Genomic DNA, 20,247 nt, shown 5'->3' with positions numbered 1-20,247 from the left:
CAGCTCAGCTTGGTAATGGCGCAAAAGCACATTCAGTGTTAATGGCTCTCTGGAGTTTGAATCCGATACACGGTCCGATCCTCTCGTGTCACGCCGAGCCCTGGCAGTGCCCCGGCAGCCCTGCCTTCAAGGAGGGCAAGCACGTGACGCTCCACAGCGTGTGGTGCTGCACGGCTGGGGTGACGGGCAGGCGGTGCATCGAGTGCATGTTCAACTGGCACTGGGCTTCCTGGTCCCTAACCCCGTCGTAGCTCAAGGAACACGGGTGTCAGGACCGTGAACTGCACATGTGATACAGACATGCCTGCAGCAGGCGCAGGGTGGATGGAGGAAAGCATCTAGGATTGTTGCCTGCCTTTCTTAGGGAGCACTGTGCTCCCCGCCTCCTGGAGTGAGTGGGCTGTGCTGGGAGACCCCTCAGGAGGCCAGAGCAGACCACCACCACCACACTCACACTCACACACACACACACACACACACAGCCCTGTCTGCCAGAGCTGTGCTTCTGCATAACCACCCTGTTGATGCCTGGACTGGCGTTTCTTTGTGCGTTTTTATCTTTTTCCATGTCTGGATTCATCTCCCCTGGGAGAATGTAAACTTGTGAAGAACAAGAACTCTGTTGTCTCCTTTTATACGAGTGTGCGTTTCATAAAAAAAAAATAAGTAATATTTTTAAAATGTTTATGCCCAACATGTTCTTTTGTGCACTCAAGGGTCCAGACCGTGGCTCTGGAAATTGTCTGGCACGGCCTCCCCAGCCCCACCGTTGTCAGCTGTCATATCAGGCAGGTAGTCTTCTACCCCCAGAATGCCCTGCCCTGGACAGTGTGGCAGGAAAACACTGCTGTAGCCAGCGTGGGGCTGAGATGCAGGACTTCTCTGAAGCTTCAAGGCTTGGCTGATAGGGCCTCTTGCATATGGCGATGTGCTGTTGAAAACACAAGCACAGGGTGCAGCATTGGGGGATCCCGGGGAACAGGCACGGTCGCCCGCAGTGCAGGAGGACGGTGGCCCTGCAGCCCCAGCACTGCCTGCCTAGCGAGCTCGGCCCCTCCAGGCACGTTGAGAAATGGAAGCCCTTGGCCCTGACTCTTGGCCATGACGCTGCTCCAGTGAAACCGGAGAGACACAATTTACGGCCGGCGTGTTTCCATTCCAGACAATGCCTTGAAAAGGTCAGCTTATGAGAATATTTTTAAAAAGCAGGATCATAAAATAAGAGGGGCTCGGTATTTTGTCAGTTTGGGTTTTTTTTTCTTCCAAGAAGAAAATTCAGGCCCGCTGGTAGCTTCCAGTTGGCAAGCTCCAACGCTTTTTATTTCACCCACGTTGACTCTTTAACAGTGAGAATTTGGGGAGCCGCGTTTGAGGCCAGGTTCTCTGTCAAGGGGGTGTTGCAGCGTGTGAAGCCGTGGCAGTGGGCCCTACACGGGGTACCCACGCTCCACTGGCTGGCTGATGGCCACTGAAGATGGCAAATTAGGAGACCAGGCCTGCCTACTGGATGCCTAATGGTTTCCTATTTGTTTCCAGTGATGGTTGATGGCGAATGTTTTCATTAGGAGCTTTTAACCCCTGAGTCATCTTAAACACAAATACGATTGAATCAGTTCTTGCTTCGGGACCTGCGTTGGCTCCCTCTTGCCCAAGGAAAAAGTCAGGATCCTCAGGCTCAGGCTAGGCTGTTAATGCTGTGGCTGTTTCCTTCCTCCTGCCCCAGCTCAGCCCCCCACCCCCCACCCCCTCCTGTCCCAGCCACTCCTGGTGGAGACTTAGTGGATTATGTTGTAGGATGAGCTTAGGAAAAGATCCAGCTACAGTAGTACATGTGTTCTTTCTTTCACATAATAATGGTTTTTAAAGGAATTGTATTGTTACGCTTAAGAGGGTAGATTTTATTTAACCCCCTCCAGCCTCCCTTTATGAAACGCGCTGCCTCGATGTTCTGCATAGCCTTGATGTACATACAGAATCCTGATGTTATTTATTTAATGATGCAGATTATACATTTAAAGCAGTTATTTAGTCAGCTTTTGCTGTTTCCTTGTATAATCATATCAGAAAATGAAATAATGACTTTGTTATTTCATTTGCACAGCGTCTCGTGCCTGGCACCGCTCTGCTAGGTCTCGCTATCATTTTTGCTTTCCCTCTGTTCTTGCATTTTCCAAGTCTGCCCTCCTGCCCAGACCTCTTCCACAGGGAAAAATGGGGTGTGTGTTTGTGGGTTTGATTTGTGATGCCTTTTTATCTATTTTCATCTACTTCAGAGGCAGAGAAAGAAATCTGCTTGTTCACTACCCAAATGCATGCAACATCGAAGGCTGGGCCAGGCCAAAGTCAGGAGACAGGGGCAACATCATGGCTTCCCACGTGGGTGGCAGAGAGCACGTGTTTGAGCCATCATCTGCTGCCTCCCAGGTGCATGGTCAGGGTTAGCTGGGACTTGAACCCAGCACTCTGATATGGGAGGCGGGCACCCCAAGTGGTACCTTAATCTGCTATACCACAACACCTGCCCTGGAATATGTCTTTTTGTAATTCCATACAATAAATATGAGGGTACTTCAGAAAATTTTGTGGAAAATCAAATTTTATATGTTCACCTCGGTACAGAAAAAGTTGCAATCAATGCATAGGTTTTTTTCCTAATAAACATTTTATCCGGTACTTTTTGAAGACCCCTTGTATCTCTTGGTGCCTCCAGGGCCAGGTGTGGAATGGGAATTAGACAGCCACGCAGCCTCCCCCTTGGCACGTAGCATTGAAGTCCACGAGCCTCGCAATCAGCGACGGCTGAGGGCTTTCGGTGGCGTCTGAGAACTGGCAGAAACAGACACGGAGGAGTATTTATGTTTTCTCAGGTCTGCGTCCTGTATGCAATCAGTTTTTTCTCTGAATACAAATTTCTGGGGGATTCACCAAGACCAAGGCATCTCCCAGGGCCTGGTTCCTTCTGGCGGAGCCAGATGCAGCCGGCGCTGCCCAGCTTGGGTTTTATGTAATCAACTTCAGTCTCTTATGTAATCGATAGCAGCATTTTGGTTCATCCTTAAAACTGGGCCACTCAGACAGTCCATGGCCTCTTGGGACTAATATATACAACTCTGAAAAAAGGTTAACTAAAAATATGCTTGATAAATGCTGTGTATTATAATTTGGAGTTACACTTCAGGTCTAAAACAATGTTTTTCACTTTAAATCTACTTGAAGTAAAAACTCCAGTTTTGCTGGTTGGGTCCCTTGGTGGTAAACATCTGCCCTTTGGCTCGCTCTCTAGCCCCTGCGTGGGCGGAATTGTGTCTCCCGCAAATCTCTTTGCTGAAGTCCTGACCCCAGGCCCTCGGCGTGGGGCTGTGTTTGGAGAAAGGGCCTTGTAAGAGGTGGTGCAGGTTAAACAAGGGCCTGTGGGAGGGTTCTAATCCAATCTGACCAGGGCCCTTAGAAGAGACCATGGAAGACAGACCACGTGCGGACCCTGTGGGAGGGCGGCTGCCCGCAAGCTGAGGTGAGAGACCTCAGAAGGACCCAGTCCTGCTGGCCCACTGATCTTGGACTTGGGCCTTCCAGACCTGTGAGAAAACATTTTCCCACTGTCCAAGGCGGGCAGCCCCAGGAGACCACCCCAGCCAACCGGGCCTGTTTCACAGGAAATCCCTTCTACGTAGATTCCCGCGTGACAACACAGCCAGCTTGCAGCCCATTTTAGCAGATGGACAGGCAGGGGTAGGGAAGACCCCAGGCCCTCAGCACCGAGCGGGCAGTGGCAGAACACGGCTGAGACGGCGCCACGTGCGCAGAACCCCGTACCCACTGAGAGCTCCCGGAGCTGTGCTGGGTCCCCGGGCAGGTGCGGCTGCAGGATTTGTTCTGGAAGCCGCGGAGTGGTGGTTGGGGCCTTGCTTGCGGGCGTTCTTTCTCCTTGCAGTACATCTTAACAAACATCCGCGACTTACATCTGAACGTCTTCCTCTAGTAACGCACGTGACGCGTGCGTCTGGCACCCCGAGCGAGGAACGGAAACCTCGGCCGCGCCAGCTCCGGCGGCTTCCTGGCGATTTGCTCTCGCTGTAGACGCTCGCCTTGCGATTCTGTGCCTGCCACACCGAATGCTGCAGCCCGAAGGCAGCTTGATCGCTGCTGTGGGGATTTCTGACAACTTATTTATGAGTATTAGAGTTCTGGAGTCTTCCCCGCCAAAAAAAAAAAAAAAGAAGTGGGGGAGTCGGGGAGAGCTGTTTCTCGACTTCAAAAATTCAGCTGCAGGCCGGTCTCCCATGAGCTGGGCACTGGGTACTGCGTTCCTTGTGTGCCAGGCTGTTTTGAAGTGTGTTGATGGGGCCTTGCCGGGAGGGTGGGCAGCAGGGTCACTCGAGGTCATGCAGGCCACCGGAGAAGCAGGCCTGGGCGGAGGGGAGCAGGGCCAGTGTCTGTCGGTGCATTCCCAGGGCCTTCCCCAGGCATTTTCCTGTGCACCTGCCCTAGAGCAAGGCACAGCAGGCTGTAGATGATGGGCCCGGCAGACCTCAAGTTGGCCCGGAGTGAGGAGTGGCCAGGTCTTAGGCTGCTAGCATGGAGAGTCCAGGCAGGCTTTTCCTGTGGGAAGTGGTGGCTTTGACCTGCAGGGACCTGGGAGAGAGATCCCTGGGCATTCGTTCTTTTCTTCATCTTCCTCTGCTTTGATTCGACCACTGAGCCAGTTTGGTGTGGTTTGGCTCCGTCCCCACCCAGGATGCCCATCCTGTGGTGCAGCTTCTTCGGATCCCCTGGGATCACCCCCCCCATCCCCACGTTCCCTGAGGTGGGGGCCACTCCAGGATTCCCAGTGCTTCCTTTCAGGCTGTGACAAGGATGGTGGCAGCATCCTGCGGGCGTGAGACGGCCAATGAGAATTTTCCAGGCCATGTGCAACACTGGCACCCAGGGCCTTGCGGTCAGATGAAAGGCCCCCTTCTTGCACTCCACAGAGGTGCAGTGACCTGTGCTCTGGGAAGCCAAAGAAAGTCAAGGAGCCCCGCTCCCGGGAGAGAGGGTGAGGGGAACCTGCCGACAGTGTCCCCTGGGCTGGAGCAGTCTGCGGTGGCCAGCACTGTCACAGAGAAGGCCCAGTGGAGTTGCTCACTGCTGCCCTGCACATCCGCTGGTCATGGCCTCAGCGTGCCTGTTCACTGTGGGGAGCAATTCGGACTATACTGTTACTGGAATTAAGACTTATTCTATGCATCTGCTCTCCCACAATATGGCGCTGGGAGAGGAGTAAACAGCTTCTACCCAGCTGCCTCTCACCAACTTGACAAGCTGCAGGAGCTGCTCCTGATTGGAGGAGAGCGGCGTGCTCGGCGTGTGGGCAGCCGAGTTGGGATTGGCGGAGGAGGACTATAAAGGAGGAGAGAGACGGCATGCACGAGGAACATCTAAGGGGAACATCTAAGGGGAACACCTGTGCAACCCCCAGAGAGCCGGCCGGCGGTGTGCCGCTCCCCTGCGGAAGTGGGGAATGTGGCCAGAGGGAACTGCCCTTCCACGGAGGTGGAAGGGATAGTAGCCAACCCAGGAAGAACCAGCAGCAAACCCGGGGAGGGCCGAGCAGACGAAAGAACAGCGCAGGGTCCTGTGTCGTTCCTCCACGAAGAGGGGGAGCGACTTAATGGTGCCGTGACTCGGATATGAAGCCTAGGCAGGGCTTAGTGTCGTTCCTCCACGAAGAGGGGGAGCGACAGTTCACTTGTCTGTGTGGCAGATTGTAAGAGAAGGAAGTGACGCCTGCTTCCTGCTAAGCACCGTGCTCCAGACTAGAGCAGTCTCCTTTTGCTCTAAGGTCAGCATTCAAGGACTTGAGGGCCATATCATCTCTGTCAGGACGACTCAACTCTTGCAAGCAACGCATCGGCCCATGGGCGTGGCTTTGTCCTGAAAATACTTCATTGACAGAAACAGGAATCAGACTGCACTTGGCCCATAGGCCATGGTGCGCTGGCCCCTGGACTAGAGACCCAGAGTTCACAAAGGTGGACATGGCCTGTCTATGCTATGCTCCAGGTGAGGAAGACAGACGGTAATCATATAATCACAAGTATAAGTTATAATTGTGAACACTTATGCTCATAGCTCTACAACCAGGGAGATGTGACATCATCTCAGGTCAGGGAAGGTTCCCGTAAGAACTGATGCTGGTTGGGATCTGAATCAGCATTAACCAGGTAGAGAGAGAGAAGAAACAGCATGTGGCAAGGCCCGGTGGCATGAAAATGGAACGTTCCAGGAACTGAAAGAAGACCAGTGAGTATAGTATAAGGAAGAATATAGAGAGAGTAAGAGGAGGCAGGAGAGGGAGGCGGTCAGCCTTTGGCCCATTTAGGGCCACTAATCTTTATCTGAGACCAATGGGGAAGGTTTAAAGCAGAGGAGAAACAAGATGAGATTTGCATTTTGAAGAAAAAAAACTCTGGCTGCAACATCAGAACAGATTGGGAAAGAGCAAGTAAGGATTCAGGGAGACCAAGTAAAAGAACGATTGCAAGAGAAGGAAGTGACGGGGAGTTGGAGAGAAGTCGATGGAGACAAGAGACGTGCTCTATCAGGCAGTGGGGCTGGGTGCGGATGGCGGCTCTCGGGAATGGGGTCGCACACTCAGGTGGGCGAGGCGCTGAGACAGGGAGCAGGGGGATGCCCATGCTGCTTTGACTTGTTCAGGTCAGAGAAGGGATGTGACAGGCTTGAGTTGCCTTTGAGGGGTCAGATTAGATGCGGCAGGTGAATAGGTGAGCCGTACAGATCTGGGGCTCAGAGGAAAGGTAGGGCTGGAGACAATATGATGGCTATAGGGGGGTGGTCATCAGCATGTGGAGTGCCTAGGGAGACGTCCTGAAGGAACCTGCTCTTCAGTGGCCAGGGAGAGAGGGGGTCCTGCAACGTGGAGGGAGAAGCAGTGGCCAGGGGAGGAGGAGGGACCTCGGCTATTGTCTCGTCGCAGAAGCCCAGGGAAGGAAGCATTTGGAGCATGACTTGTGCTCAGCCTGTGTGCACAGGCACAGAGGGCCTGGCGAGGAGCCCTCAGGGACCATTCTGCCTGGCCAGGGCCCCGACACAGTTGCTTAGGGTCCAGGCCACACCAGTTGTTGAAGATCCTGGTTATCAACCCTGCATCCAAGGAGTAGTCCTCTGTGTTGAAGGCCTCCAGACTTGCAAACAGGATGTATAGTGGACACTGCACGGTCATCACTGGTGGCCTTAGCCAGACTTTTCCAGACTTTTCACTTTGTTAGGGAAGAGCTCAGCAGGACCAGTGGACAGGGAGCTGGAAAGAGATATGGGGTTGAAATTTTTCTTTAATCCTAAATTGAAATGAGAGGTACTTATTTAATTTATTATTTTTTATTTATTATTTTTCATTAATCCTAATCGAAATGAGAGGTACTAATTTATTCTACTGCATATTTACTCTCTGCATCTCATTCATTTATTCATTGTCTGATTCAATGTGCCTGTCCCATCTTGGAGTGGAGTTCTTATTATGAGCCCTGAATTCATTTTATTTCCTTCTCTCCTTTCCTTATCAGCAAGCGTTTACTCGGCACTTGCTATTTGCCAAGTGCTGGACTGGGTCCCAGTGATGTAACCAGGAGTAAGTTCTGACCGGGTGCTCAAAGAACTTACAGTTGAAGCTAGCACAGGAGTTCTCAGTAAGAGGCAGTGCTGTCCCCTTCTCACCCTGGGGGACGCTGGGCAATGTCTGGAGATCTCTGTGGTTGTCTTGACTTAGGGGGGAAGGAGTATGACGGGCATCTGGTTGGGGGAAGCCAGATATGCTGCTCGCCATCCTGCAGTCCCCACAGCAAAGAATTCTCTGGGCCAAAACATGAATAGGTGACAAGTGACTTGATGAATGTGTGCATATGGTGACTACAGGCGCTCAGAGTGTGGGCACTTGGATGCACACAGTGGAGCTGGCCAGGCGGAAGATGAGGGGCAGACAGAACAGGTGGAGGCCACAGGTGTGGAAAGGCACGGAGGTGCGAGGGGAGCAGGGTGCAAGTTCAGGCGCATCCAGCAGTTCAGAGTGGTAAAGGCAGGAATTGGGAGACTAGGGCTGTGGTCAAAAAGATCATACCAGGCAGCTTTTGCTGCTTGACTTTTATCGCTTCGTCAGAAAGCCATCAGGATTCCAAATGAGAGGAACCCAGGTTTGTGTCTTAGGAAGATCATGTTAGCGACAGACAGGATCAAGCAGGAATCGTTACCGTTTCTTGAGACCTTGGGCACTCCTTTGAGTACTTTACTGTGTCACCTCATTCAGTCTCCCGGCAACCCTAGGCCAAAAGTGAGCCTGTTCTTCCCATTTTACAGCTGAAGAGACTGAGGCAGAAGGATTGAGGAACTTGCATGGTAACTGGGGGAGCTAGGACCTGCCTCCAAGCTGGGCTCATAGGCAAGTGTGAGAGAGCCTGTGCTGCCTCAGCTCCGGGACCAGATTCAAGCATCCACAGGGTCTTGATTCATAATTTATAGTGTTCTGGCATTTCCTGCGGCTGCTCCAAAAATTCTGTACTTCCAGCCTTAAACAGTGTGGCCTTGTGCTTTTGTTCTTTGTGGTTGGGAGTGCTCACTTAGCTCTCGATGCTTTTAGGCTCTCTGCAGCCGGAATGCCCCCATCAACGGGGAAATGCGTGTACTGGCAGAGGCGCGCTTGAGAGAAGCCCAAGGCACTGAGGCATCCTGGTGGACTTGGTGACCTCCCGGGATCGCCCACCTCGTGGGCCACTCTCTCCTCCCGAAGGACACCTCAGCCCTGCACCGCCACACGCACCCCTTCTTCTGCATCTTTCCTGGAGGGAGAAGGCGACTTCACAGGATGCGGACAATGTCAAATAGTCTCAGCACCTGAGGTCACAGCACAGATCCTGCCTCCCAGGGTTTAGTAGAACAGCTCCCTCCCCTGTTAGGAAGCCAGGTTGGATGTGCCTGCCCCAGTCCATCTCCTCCAGGACCCACCAGTCTTGGGCCCTGAGGAGCCAGAGACAGAGGCTAGCAGGTGGGCCCAGAGTCTCACCTGAGACCCAGCTGGCCGGAGGCAGGGGAGGGGGCCTATGTGGTGATTGACGAGTGGGGCAGAGGGAGGACTCCCATCCAGTCCATTGCTGCGCTGCTCCCATGTGGAAGGAGGAGCCAAGGCATCTTTTCATATTCACGTTGGCTTTTATGTCAGTGAGTCCTAAGGTTTTCTAAGCGGTGGCAGGGCTCTGGCAGGTGCAGGGGCTGCTCCTCATCTGTGCTGAGGAGATTCCTCCTGGAGAAAAAGCAGCCAAGGCCGGCACAGCCCGGGGTCCTTTGATTTGGTTTGTCACCTGTGATAAATTTCCAGCCTCAAATTATCCCCACCCGATGGAAGAAAGGCCCCAGGCCTTGGCGTGTGTCGCTGGGGAGTCCGTGGCAGGAGTCAGCTCTAATTTCTAGGCTGCCTTCTGTGTCTCTCTTCTGTAGTGTCTGGTGGCACAGGGCTTTCTCTGGGTTCAGTTTTCCCATCTGCAAAATGGACGGTTGGACCAAAGGCCCTGTAGTGCCCCTCATGGCTCTGATTTGGGGATGAATTCCCACCTCTAGTACTAAGATCATGTTTTTAAGCCTAAATATTAGGCAGCCCCCTCACTTTCCCAAAGAAAATGTCCCCCCCCCCCGAAATGTTAAGCCAAACCTGAATATGTAAACTTTTATGGAATGCAGATGTAACCAAAAGCTGTTTGCTCATACTATTTAACAAATTTGTTATACATGTATGAAGTCACAAAGTACAGAAAAAGTTAACTTGGAAAGAAGAAAAGGGGATTATAAGCAGGGCAGGCATTTGGCACAGCAGCCAAGATGGCCACTTTACATCCCCACATTCCATCAGTGTGCCTGGGTTCCAGTTCCAGCTCCAGGGCCTGATTCCAGCTGATGTGCACCTGGGGGGCAGCTACAGTAGCTCAAGTCCTTGAGGCCCTGCCACCCACGAGGGAGGCCCTGGTAGAGTTCCCGGCTCCTGGCTTCAGCCTTGGCCTAGCCCTGGCTGTTGCAAGCATTTGGGGAGTGAACCAGAAGACGGGAAATGGAAAATTGACCTCTCTCTCCCTTTCTCTCCCTCTCCCTCTCCTTCTCCCTCTCCCTTTCCCTCTCCCTCCCTCTCCCTCTCTCTCCCTCTCCCCCTCTCTCTCCCTCTCTCTAAATCTGCCTCCCCCAAATTTTTTTAATTGAAAAAATATTTTTTAGAGATAAGTTTGAGTGCAAAGATAACGAAATCCAGGTTTTCTGTAACACATTTTCCATGAACTTGTTGAACACCCCTTGTATGCTCGGAGCTCAAAGATGTTTTACAGGAAAACGCGTTCACCTTTGAATTCCATTTTCCTGCACCACCCTTCTGGTGCCTGTGGCTGTCTCCCGCCTGTGGTGCGCAGCCTCCCAGCAGGGTGTTGTGTCCCCCCCACCCCCGGCCCTGCATAGCTTTTCAGGGTCCTCTGACAGCCACCCGGAGCCTCCTGGCCCTCACTGCCATCCAAGCTTTCACGAGATGTCACTTTTTGAACCCCAGGATCAGCCTTTCCTGAAAATTTTATCCCACGCCACAGATCCGAATTCCCATACGCCAACGTGGTCTTTTTTGCTTTGGTTTTTTTGCTTTTTAAATTTTTCTTTTCGTTTGTGTTACAAATGACTAATCACAGTCTCTTACAGCAATCAGCCATTTGCTGCAGCGCTTTTCAAAATGATCTTTAAAAGTCTGCTTACAGCAACAACCTCAGAACGCTAAAATTGTCCAGCCATAATCCCCCAAATAATTACTGTGTGTGTGTTAGCTAAATGAATCACTGTGTCTCTTCCGCTGCTGGAGAATCTATCAATGGGTATATGGGATATATTGAAAATGAAGCAATACTCTTTCGGGGGGGAATTATAGAGGATTTCATGGAAATGACCATCCATTTTGGGCATAGGGAAAAAACTTTGATGTGTAACATTCTCCTTTTAAACCTCACAGCTTGTTCGTGTGTATCACACCTGGGGACAGCCTCTGCTGGGCTGTGTAGCAGCCAGTGTCTGGGAACGCAGGCAGAGGGCTGAGGAGGGTGCTGAGAACTCTGGCCAGCATCTGTCTGTCTTCCCCAACACCCTGAACCGAAATCCCCTTCTGAGCACCTTCCTGCCCACTCACCGCTGGGCTTTTGTGTCCATTAATGAGCAGGGAGTCGTTGGGAAATACACACGGTGCTCCACAAAAGGCGAGTAATATAATCAGACGCGATTGTACTTCCGTACTCCAGCACTATTGCTGCTATTAATGTCCATTATCACTATATTACCTGAAATGTGTTTAACAATCACAGACCCTAATCAAGGTGCCTGTCCTGGAAAATGTGTATTCTCCCCATGCGGATCACACTACGTAGTGCGCCGTTGCTGTTTTAAATTTTTTTTTTTTTTTCAGATAATTGGAACCTGCTCCTGCATACTTTGAAAAGCAGTGTAGCAGGTGAACCCCTGAGAGGCTCAGAGCCTGTGCTTCCATCAGGGAAATAACGCAATTTCCATGCGAAATGATTATAATATTATTCAGTGATTGTGTGGGGCTGGGGGAGGTCGTCTGTTTATGTTAGACTTTTCAGAGTGGCAAATTGAATCCCATCCAAGCAATCAGAGGTTCGGAGTCTCCAGCAAGAGTGCTCATACTTGCTGTAGACTCCCATCCCAGAGTCCTCCCTGTCTTTGCTAGCTGCTCAGGGTTCATTTCCTGCCACCAGCAATGGAACGGGAGTTGGAGGAAATAACTCCCACCTCCGCGACGCCCAGCTGCCAGCTGGGACAACCCGGAGACGCGTCTGCTGCTCCGTGCCTCCCAGGGGCCACCTGTCCATGTAGAGCAATCCCTGGTGTCTTTCCCCACTGACCCGTCTCATGCCCCTACTCTCCTGCCCAAGCTTTCTGGAATCGCCATCCACAGAAATCGCTTGCCTCCAATCCTCGTGCTGATGAGAGAAGCTGAGGCCTCTCACACCCTCCAGCCCACGTGGCGAGGGACTCCTGGCTTCGTGCAGAAGTATCTGTGCTTTATGGCTTTGTCATCCTGAAAAACCAAAAGTCTGAAGGCTTCTATTGGTCAGGGAGGTGACAGGTTTAATTTCTTTTTTCCCACCTCGTCTCTTAATTATCATCACTCCATTCAAGTGAGACAAGATGATTTAATCCGGGCGGCATTTAAAATGCCCATAATCAATGCCCTCCTTCTGAGCCGGTATCTATGTGCTCTTAGATAATTTATGTGTAATTTTAATAGATTTGTCAACTGCAGTTCTTCGTCATCTAAACAGGCTGCTTGCAGACAGAACACTTAATTTGCGCCTCAAAGTTATTTTTCATACACGGCTGTCGCACGGCCGGCAGGTAGCAGATGATCCTGTGGCAGACACATCCAACCCAGCATCTGCTGGGGATGAGCAAACGCGAGGTCTCCCATGGCTGCCAGCCGCGCCTGCTTACCCCTCTTGCTCTCAAGGGCTGGATCCCAGAGAACAAAGCGGCTGCCAAGCAGGTGCTGACACCACAGTCCCCACAGTCCCCAGGGACATGCAGGCGCTGATGGAAACCCAGCTTCCAGTGGTAAAGCAGCTGTCAGGCCACAGGGGACGAGGTAGTCCTCCCTGCCTGTCCGCAGGGCAGGTTGGACGTGTGGGGCAGTCAACACCCCTGGTAGCACCTTCACACAGGGCTGGGTAGGAGGTGCTGAATAAATGTACTGTCCTCATCTCACAGTGGGACAGTGCTGCACGGCCCCTGGGAGGGTCCCGGGTGCCTGCAGGAGCTTCCTGCTCATCACCGTGCCCTGGATGACCATTCCTCCTGTCATTTCTCATGCTCGCAAAGAACTGCGTGCATCCAACCCTTGTTTCAGCGCCTGCCTTGGGGGAACCCACACTGAGGCAGTTACCCTTCTGAGCAGCTCCCTGTTGGTCCTGCAGGTGCTGTCATTTTCCAGGACCTGGCAAACACCCTGCCACCAGACCGTCCCTCCACCCTCTGACCCCCTGTGTCTCGCCAGCAGAGCTCCTGTAGCCCTGTCCATCAGCCACCTGTGCTGGAGGGTGTGTGGCAGGGCAGAGGGCAGCCCTGCTGGCTCCCAGCTGACTTGAACATTTGTCTTAGGGGAGATGGTACCCAACATGGAATGGGGTCCAGAGGCTGGGTAGGGGGTGGGTTGTGGAAAATGCCAAGAGTACACTCTCAGGGGGAAGGGTAGTGGAGAAGCCCCTGCCCTCCTAAGGGCTGATGCATCGCCAGCACCCTGGGAATTGCAAGGCGAGTGTGTGGCGTTCCAAGGGAGAAACATTCTCTGGACGCGGTGATCCTCGCCGTGCCGGCTTCTGACAGAGAGAACCACGTCAACTCCTCGATTTTCTCAATGGAGTGCAATGTGTAATAAAATATAAATAGGCCTTTAAGAAGCATCTATGTGTTTCCTTTTATCAACCTTTGGTTGCCTGAGAGCCAAGTACAATTTTATATGAATTCTAGATGATATGCAGTATTTTTATTTGCTACTTCATTGCTAAATGTTTCTTATAAAACTGAAGAGGAAAAAAACCACACAGTCCCACATATCAAAGAAGAAGCAGATGGCTGGAAGTGACCGTGGGGGAGAGGCGGGGAGTGGAGTGGCTTCGGAAGGAAGTGCAGGGGGTTCCGCGGGCGGGGTACAGGCAGTTCCCGTGCCATTGGCTCCGGCTGCACTCTAAGTGGGCCATTAGTATTCGTAACATCTACAGGTATCCTTGTTATTTTTTTATCTTGTAAATGTACATATAAATGAGTATGTATTATTTATAGATGTCTTTGGATTTCGAAACATGGAGCTTGGAAAATGATGTAGCGCGGAATATTTGGGTTAACGCTCACAGGAGAGAGGAGGAGACAGGGACTTTCTGCAGGGAGGAAGCTGGGGCCGGGATGAGTTTTCCCGTCTTTTCTCGGGGACTTTCCTGGAAGCCGTCTGGCTGAGAGAAAGGACAGTGGCCCGGGAGTTCTCGTCCTCACTCTGAGCTTGTCACTCAGCCTCTCTTGCCCCTGGTTTCGCCGCCTGCATCGGGACATCCAGCCGTGCCAGCCCGAGGCCCTGTGATGTGGCACCGTGGTGCCCACTGCGCTGGGCTCTGGCCTGACTCCTCGGATCTGCTTCTGTGTGCAGCAGGTCAGTGAGATCAGTGAGCCGTTGGTGTGTGCGGGAGCCGCTTCCCCGCACCCGTCGGGAGAGATCAGGAAAGCAGTTAGCCTCTCGTGCTATTTTCAGCCCCTTGGCTGTTTCTACGGCGGCCGAGAAAAGCCAGGTACTTACAGAAATTCCCAGTAATGACGGCGCAGGAGAAGCAAGCCTGTCTTGGTTTATTTTGAAGTGGCTAACTCCTCATCACTGGGTAAAAAGTTCCATAATCTCCAAAGACTTTCTTTCACAATTGTTTTCCTCAGAGTGGAGAACCGACTTTGGATCTGTTCGGAAAAAATGGGTTTTTATTTGGCGAGGAAGCAATGAGGCTCGGGAGGGGGGTTCCTGGCTGCTGGTGCTGTGGGCTTGGGTTCCAAGGTGAGGTGACACGGGGGACCGGAGCCCTCGAAGCGCCCACCCTTGGCCTGGATCCGGGTGGGGGTGGGGGCAGGGGAACTGGTGGTGGAAGCAGAGACTGCGGCCTAAGTGTCTTCCTTCCACTGACAGCGTGAGCTCCCAGATCCTCTGTGGATGAACAGTGATGTCATCCCCGTCACACAGACGAGGACCTGGAGGCCGCCGGTGGGAATGCAGGTGAGCTCAGCCACCCTCATTAAATGGCCGAGCCGCCATCGGGACCCCAGCTTCCACGCTCCCACCCCCTACCCGGAGCCCAGCCCTGCAAGGAGTGTCAGAGGCCCGGGGTTCTGGTCGGGGTGATTCAGACTTGGTGGAGCAGATCCGCAAACCTCTGCTTCCCAGTGGAGAACAGACCCTCCCCCGCCCCGAGCTTGACGGCCCATCTGGGGCAGCCACGTTTCTCATCGCTTCTCTTTAAAGCTGTCAGGAGGCTGAGGCCCAAGAGTGGGGGCCCCGAGAGACCCTGAGCAGTAGCAGCTGCAGCCTGGAGCCGCCCCTCCTGCCCCCACAGCCTCTCCAAACCCGACAGGTGGTGCTCTGTCTCTAGGCACTCTCTGTGGGTCCACAGGTAGCCGGACTCTTGCCCAGGTGTGGCTCCCTCTGCAGTTGACTCGGTGGTGGTGTTGCCCCAGAGAGACAGCTGCCTATCTGCCTGTTGCTTTCTGTCCACCGCCCTCACCACCTCCTGGCCTGCTGTTGTCTCTCGTTCCCTGAGCCCCCAGTTGAGTCCTATTTAAATGTCCAGGTGAATCCAGGAGCCCCCATTGATGGGGTAGGTGCCATGAACCCTCTGATGCCCCACCCACCCCACCTGGAGTCAAGGGCGGTGTCGGAGCAGCGGGTAGACAGGGGAACCCCTGCCCACTCCAGCTCAGTAGAGCCGGCAGCTGGCCTGCCCGTGAATCAGCGACATCGTTGCCCGGCCCGCCTCTCCCAGCCCACGTGGCCGTCTAACGAGAGAGAGGAGATGGAGAGACACTCCAGACAGCCCGCAGCTCCCGGCAAACAGCAGCGTCTTCATGAACGGCTTCAATTTATGAGTCTGAAGGAGAGACAACATCTGGGAGGGAATTATTGCAATTTAAAGGGAGGATGCAGGCCCGTTTCTAAGACGGAAATCTGGAAGCAGTGTCTGATTTTTTTTTTTTAAACTGGTTTGTATTCTGATCACAAAGCTATGATGTGAGCGTCTTCCAGATGTTCAGAGAAAAACGTGGAAAATGAGTGGAGTCATGCAGGCATTCTCCTCCTTCGAGCTGAGCTTTATTGAGCACTTACTACAGGCTGGAGCCCCTTGCCCTCCCTGCCTCTTGCAGCCTTCAGAAAACGTGAGGGTGGTCCCCAGTATGGACCCAATGACACACAAACCTGCAGGCGCTGCCAGTGGAGAGAGGGGCCATGTGGTGGTGTTGCGTGGAGAATCCTTCATTTGACAGCTGTAGGGTCTGCTGTGGAGGTGGGGGGCGGGGCTGACTTGCCAGGGGTCTTTCTGAACTGTCTCAGTCTGGGTTCCTGGCAGAGTCCCAGCACGGTGCAGCTGAGGGTGCAGTCGGGCTCCGTGCACCCCGTTCTGGTCTCCCATGCTCCTCAGCCCAGACCAGCAGGGGATGGGGGAGGAGCCCTGTGCTGCTAGGCTGGCCCCCCGGAAGGCCCCGGGGGTGACATCACGCCCTAGCCTGACAGTCTCTCCAGGTCTGTCTGCAGCCTCTGTACCAGAGAAGGCAGGAAATCGTCCATGGGGCCAGGAAGCAGCCAGGTGGAGGTGGTTCCAGAAGCAGAGAGGGTCTGGGAGTGTCTGGGGGTGGCCACCGGAGGAGCCCGACTCGCCTGGATGCTCCAGGGGCCATGGGTGCTTCTGCTTTGGGGAGCGCTGTGCCCTGCTCCGGGACCTGGCATCACCCCTCCTGTGGCCGCCGGGCTGCCCCAGGGTGTGAGCGCTTCCTTAGGAAACTGTTGCTGTGACACAGGACAAGTGTGGCAGCTCGGGCTGCTGTCACGAAGCCCCACAGCCTGGTGGCTGCAACAATGGAAAGCGATTCTCTCCCATTCCACTGGGCAAGCGCAGCGTGGTCAGATGGTGGTGCGGGCTGTCCCTGCCACAGCCGATGCCTCCCCTCCAGGTCCTCCCTCCGGCTCTCCAGTGCTCGTGCTCCTTGACAAGGAGGCCCGTTCTATCACCACGTTGGATCCCTGTAGCCCCACTTGACCTCAATGTGCCCGTAAAGTCTCCAAATGCAGCCACAGTGGGACTGAGAGCTTTGACACAGGGATTGGGGTTGGGGATGCACCGTTTAGTCCCTAGCAAGGTGAGAGATGCAGGGGCCTAGCCCGAGGCATCGGTAGCAGACATTAGAATGGATCCGTCTGCCTCGTTCTCTGAACGTTGCTGTGTGTGTGTAAGTGTGTGTGTGGTCAGGGGGGTGTAGGAGGAGGAGGAATTGGGTTTTATCGATGGGTACAAGTGGCAGTGTCTGAGAGAAGGGTCTAGAAGTAGCAGATTGGGAGGAAAGTCAATTAGTACAGCAGTCTCCATGGGGTGGGGGTCACCCCTGGGGAGTGGAAATGGGTTCCCAGGGTTGGGAGGGGGGAGGGAGGGCGTGAAGCTCCTGTTAGAGTGGTTGGTGCCCTCCAAAGCTCTCCGACAAAGTCGTACTCCTTAGAATTTAATTTCTCTTGTTAGAGGGGATTTAAGTGTGATTGAATTTGGTTTTTCTTTTGTGGGGAGGGGAGGTATGGGGGGAATAACGAAAGAAAGAGAGGTTGAAAAACGCTGAGCTAATAGTAGTGGAGCAAGCAGGTGAGTTGCCTTCCTGTGAACAGAGGGGTGGGGGCTTCTGTGCAAGGAAAGGGGGTGACTTGGTGTCCTGACCCCTCCGGGACATCTGGAGGCTGCTGAGAAGGTGGGGGCGGGACAGCTGGGCTCCCCAGGGACTGATTGGGATGAGAGCTATGGCTAACACCTGTGCCTTTATTCAGTCCGAGGGTGGTGATGGCAGAGCAGACACAAGGGCGCTCTATCTGCACTGCTCATGGGGGCCCCAGAAGTGAGGGGTGGCTGAGAGTCCAGAGCACAGGGCGGAGCGTAGAATCTGCAGGCCCTGCTGTGCCTCCCTCGTGGACCGGCTGTGTAACTTCAGACAACTCTGTCCAGCCTCTGTCTCCCCATCTGTAAAGTGGGCATGAGGAAAGCAATCAGGTCATGAGTCTGTTAGAAGAGGTAAAGGAGGACACGGACGGGCTGGGCCTTGTAGCCTTGGAGCTTGGTGAAGTGTGATTCTCTCTCCATCTGGCATCGTGGGCTCTGCAGCCACTGTCATCCTCTGACAGGTCCTCGTGCCTGCCCAGGACAACACTTGCCAGGCAGGGCCTTCCTGAAACCTGAGAGCGAGTCCTGGGTCTCAGCAGGGCCAATCCTGGTTCCCCGGTGCAGGGCAGCAACCTGCCGCGTGCTGGGTAGACCCCTGGGCCAGCTCCATCTTTCCTCTTCCTTTTAAAAGCAGTGCCTTCCAGACCCCTGGGCCCGGGAGCTGTCGGGTACCTGATGGATAAACCTTCTGAGAGCACTTATTTTTGTGTTGGCTAGATGCCTGCCGGCTTTGGTGAGCCCATGCTTGACATTGTGAATGGATGCCTTGGTTTTTTGACTTCTTAGAAGAAGGGGGAGCAGGAATGAGCCTTGTCCTTGCAGGATGTGCTTGGAGCAGACATTCCAGCCAGGAAATCCTGCACCTGGGCTGACAGGAGGGTGGGCTTGGAGCTGGTTTCCCCCTTCCGCTTTGCAGCCCCAAGTTCCTTTGTTTTTACTTTCTCCGAAAAAAGACTCCTTTCCCTGTGTACCGATGGGTGCTGACCCACTGGGTGCTGGGACTGTAACTGGAGAGCACAGTCAAGACCCAGGCAGGGACTGGCACTGTGGCGTAGTAGGTTAAGCCTCTGCCTGTGATGCCAGAATCTCATATGCACACCAGTTCAAGTCCCAGCTACTCCACTACCACTCTTGGTCTCTGCTAATGCACCTGGGAAAGCAGCAAAGAATGGCCCAAGTCCTTCAGCCCTTGCACCCACATGGAAAATCTGGAAGAAAAAAAAAAAAAACTCCTGGTTCCTGGCTTCGGATTGGTCCAGTTCTGGCTGTTGCAGCCATTTGGGGAGTGAACCAACAGATGGAAAACCTCTCTGTCTGTCTGTCTCTCTCTCTTTCTGTGTGTGTGTGTGTATGTGTAACTCTGCCTCTCAAATAAGTAAATCTTAAAGACCCAGACAGGGCTGTTGTCTGATCTTGCACCAAACTGGAGACTCCCTAATTGGTTTCTCCTCTCTTCCAGCAGTTTCTCCCCAAACAAAATTGCTATCTCTCATAGAGAAGTAAAAAATCCAGAGGCCCTTGTTTATAATCCTCTCAGCAATCCATTTGGCTCATGTCAGGTGCTGTCTTCACTTATAGACTTAGAGTGGATCTCACTTTTTCCTTTGAGTTTCATCCTGAAGATCTCCCAGCATTTCACCCAACAGCCTGTTTGGGAGTCTCACTCTCTCATTGGTCTTAATGCATTGTCAAAGTCAATCAGGATCTCTTAAGTGCCTCAATAAGGTCAAGGTCGTGACCTATTACCTACTATATTTTTTTAAATAGACCATCCCCTATCTTTTGGCTTTTCAGTTTTGTTTTTCTTAATGACTGTAAGATGTGCTTTGATGATGAAATTCATGGGCGGGAAAGGGATATTGAGAGCAGAGAGGTCACGAATCAAGTGGGAGGCGGCAGCAGCATCTTGCCTAGAGGTGAAAAACCACACCCATCACCCCGAGATTTCTTGGGTTCATTCCTGCATTTCCTTTTCCCAGGCAAGGTTTTCACAATGGAAACTTCAGGTTTTATGATGTTAACTTGGGAACAGAATGATTGCTAGAAATTGGTTTCTAGTCATTTAAAACCACTTTAAATGCCATGCGTCTCATCGGAGTTGAATGTATTTTGGCTGCATGGATGGCCTCCCAGAACAGGAGAGAATGGATCATGGCTCTGTTATCCATCACCATGCGATCAGTGCTGTGGAGCAGAGATTCAAATACAAGATCACGTCCATTCCCAAGAATCCCCAGAGTTGACTGCAAGGAGCGGCAGCTAGGTGGGAGGAGAAAGACCCAGAAAGGACAAATGGGGAAAAATAGACCAAGTCGCCGGGACGTAGACTAAAACAGAAGGTGAACAGATAACAGCAGGCAGCCCCTCAGGGTCAGGAAGGGCAAGGATGTTGTGAAACAGGGGCTCCTGGCCCTGGGACTCCGCGTGCCGGCAGCATGGAGGTGGTGCAGACTGCGCTGGTGAGGAGAGGCTCTGTGCACCAGCTTCTCTGGTTTGAAGAATGGGAAACAGGGATTCGTAGGAATTTAAAAAAACGAAACAAAACAAAATAAAAACTTAGCAAGGGTCACAAATCTTAGTGGCAATGCTAGAATTAGAATGCAGCTCTGTCTGATTCCAAAGCCCTGCCTTCAACTCTCTCTGTGGATATGTCTGTTGGAGTCTTGAAAGGAACTAGACATGTTCACGTGTGCAATTGGGAGAAAGCTAAATAAAAGGCCTGCTTAACAAG

The 20,247-nt window shown here is 52.9% G+C and overlaps 1 protein-coding gene across 3 annotated transcripts in view; it reads left to right on the top strand.

The window, feature by feature from the left end:
- The window catches only part of KLHL29 (kelch like family member 29), a 283,481-nt gene that overhangs the window by 60,803 nt on the left and 202,431 nt on the right, over positions 1-20,247 (top strand). The window contains exons 1-2 of one of the 3 annotated variants that reach the window (XM_089326776.1): positions 14,071-14,218; positions 14,738-14,824. The exons of 1 other annotated variant lie outside the window; for it this stretch is intronic. In XM_089326776.1, coding sequence (XP_089182902.1) covers positions 14,762-14,824 — 63 coding nt within the window. In that variant the 5' untranslated portion in view covers positions 14,071-14,218; positions 14,738-14,761. Of the gene's footprint in view, positions 1-14,070; positions 14,219-14,737; positions 14,825-20,247 lie in introns of those variants that run through there. One more of the 3 variants, XM_008254788.5, reaches the window with a different exon arrangement.

Source organism: Oryctolagus cuniculus, chromosome 2 (genome assembly GCF_051225735.1).
Source record: "Oryctolagus cuniculus isolate XC-2025 breed Fujian yellow rabbit chromosome 2, ASM5122573v1, whole genome shotgun sequence".
NCBI lineage: Eukaryota > Metazoa > Chordata > Mammalia > Lagomorpha > Leporidae > Oryctolagus > Oryctolagus cuniculus.
This window is presented reverse-complemented; position numbering and strand designations above follow the sequence as displayed.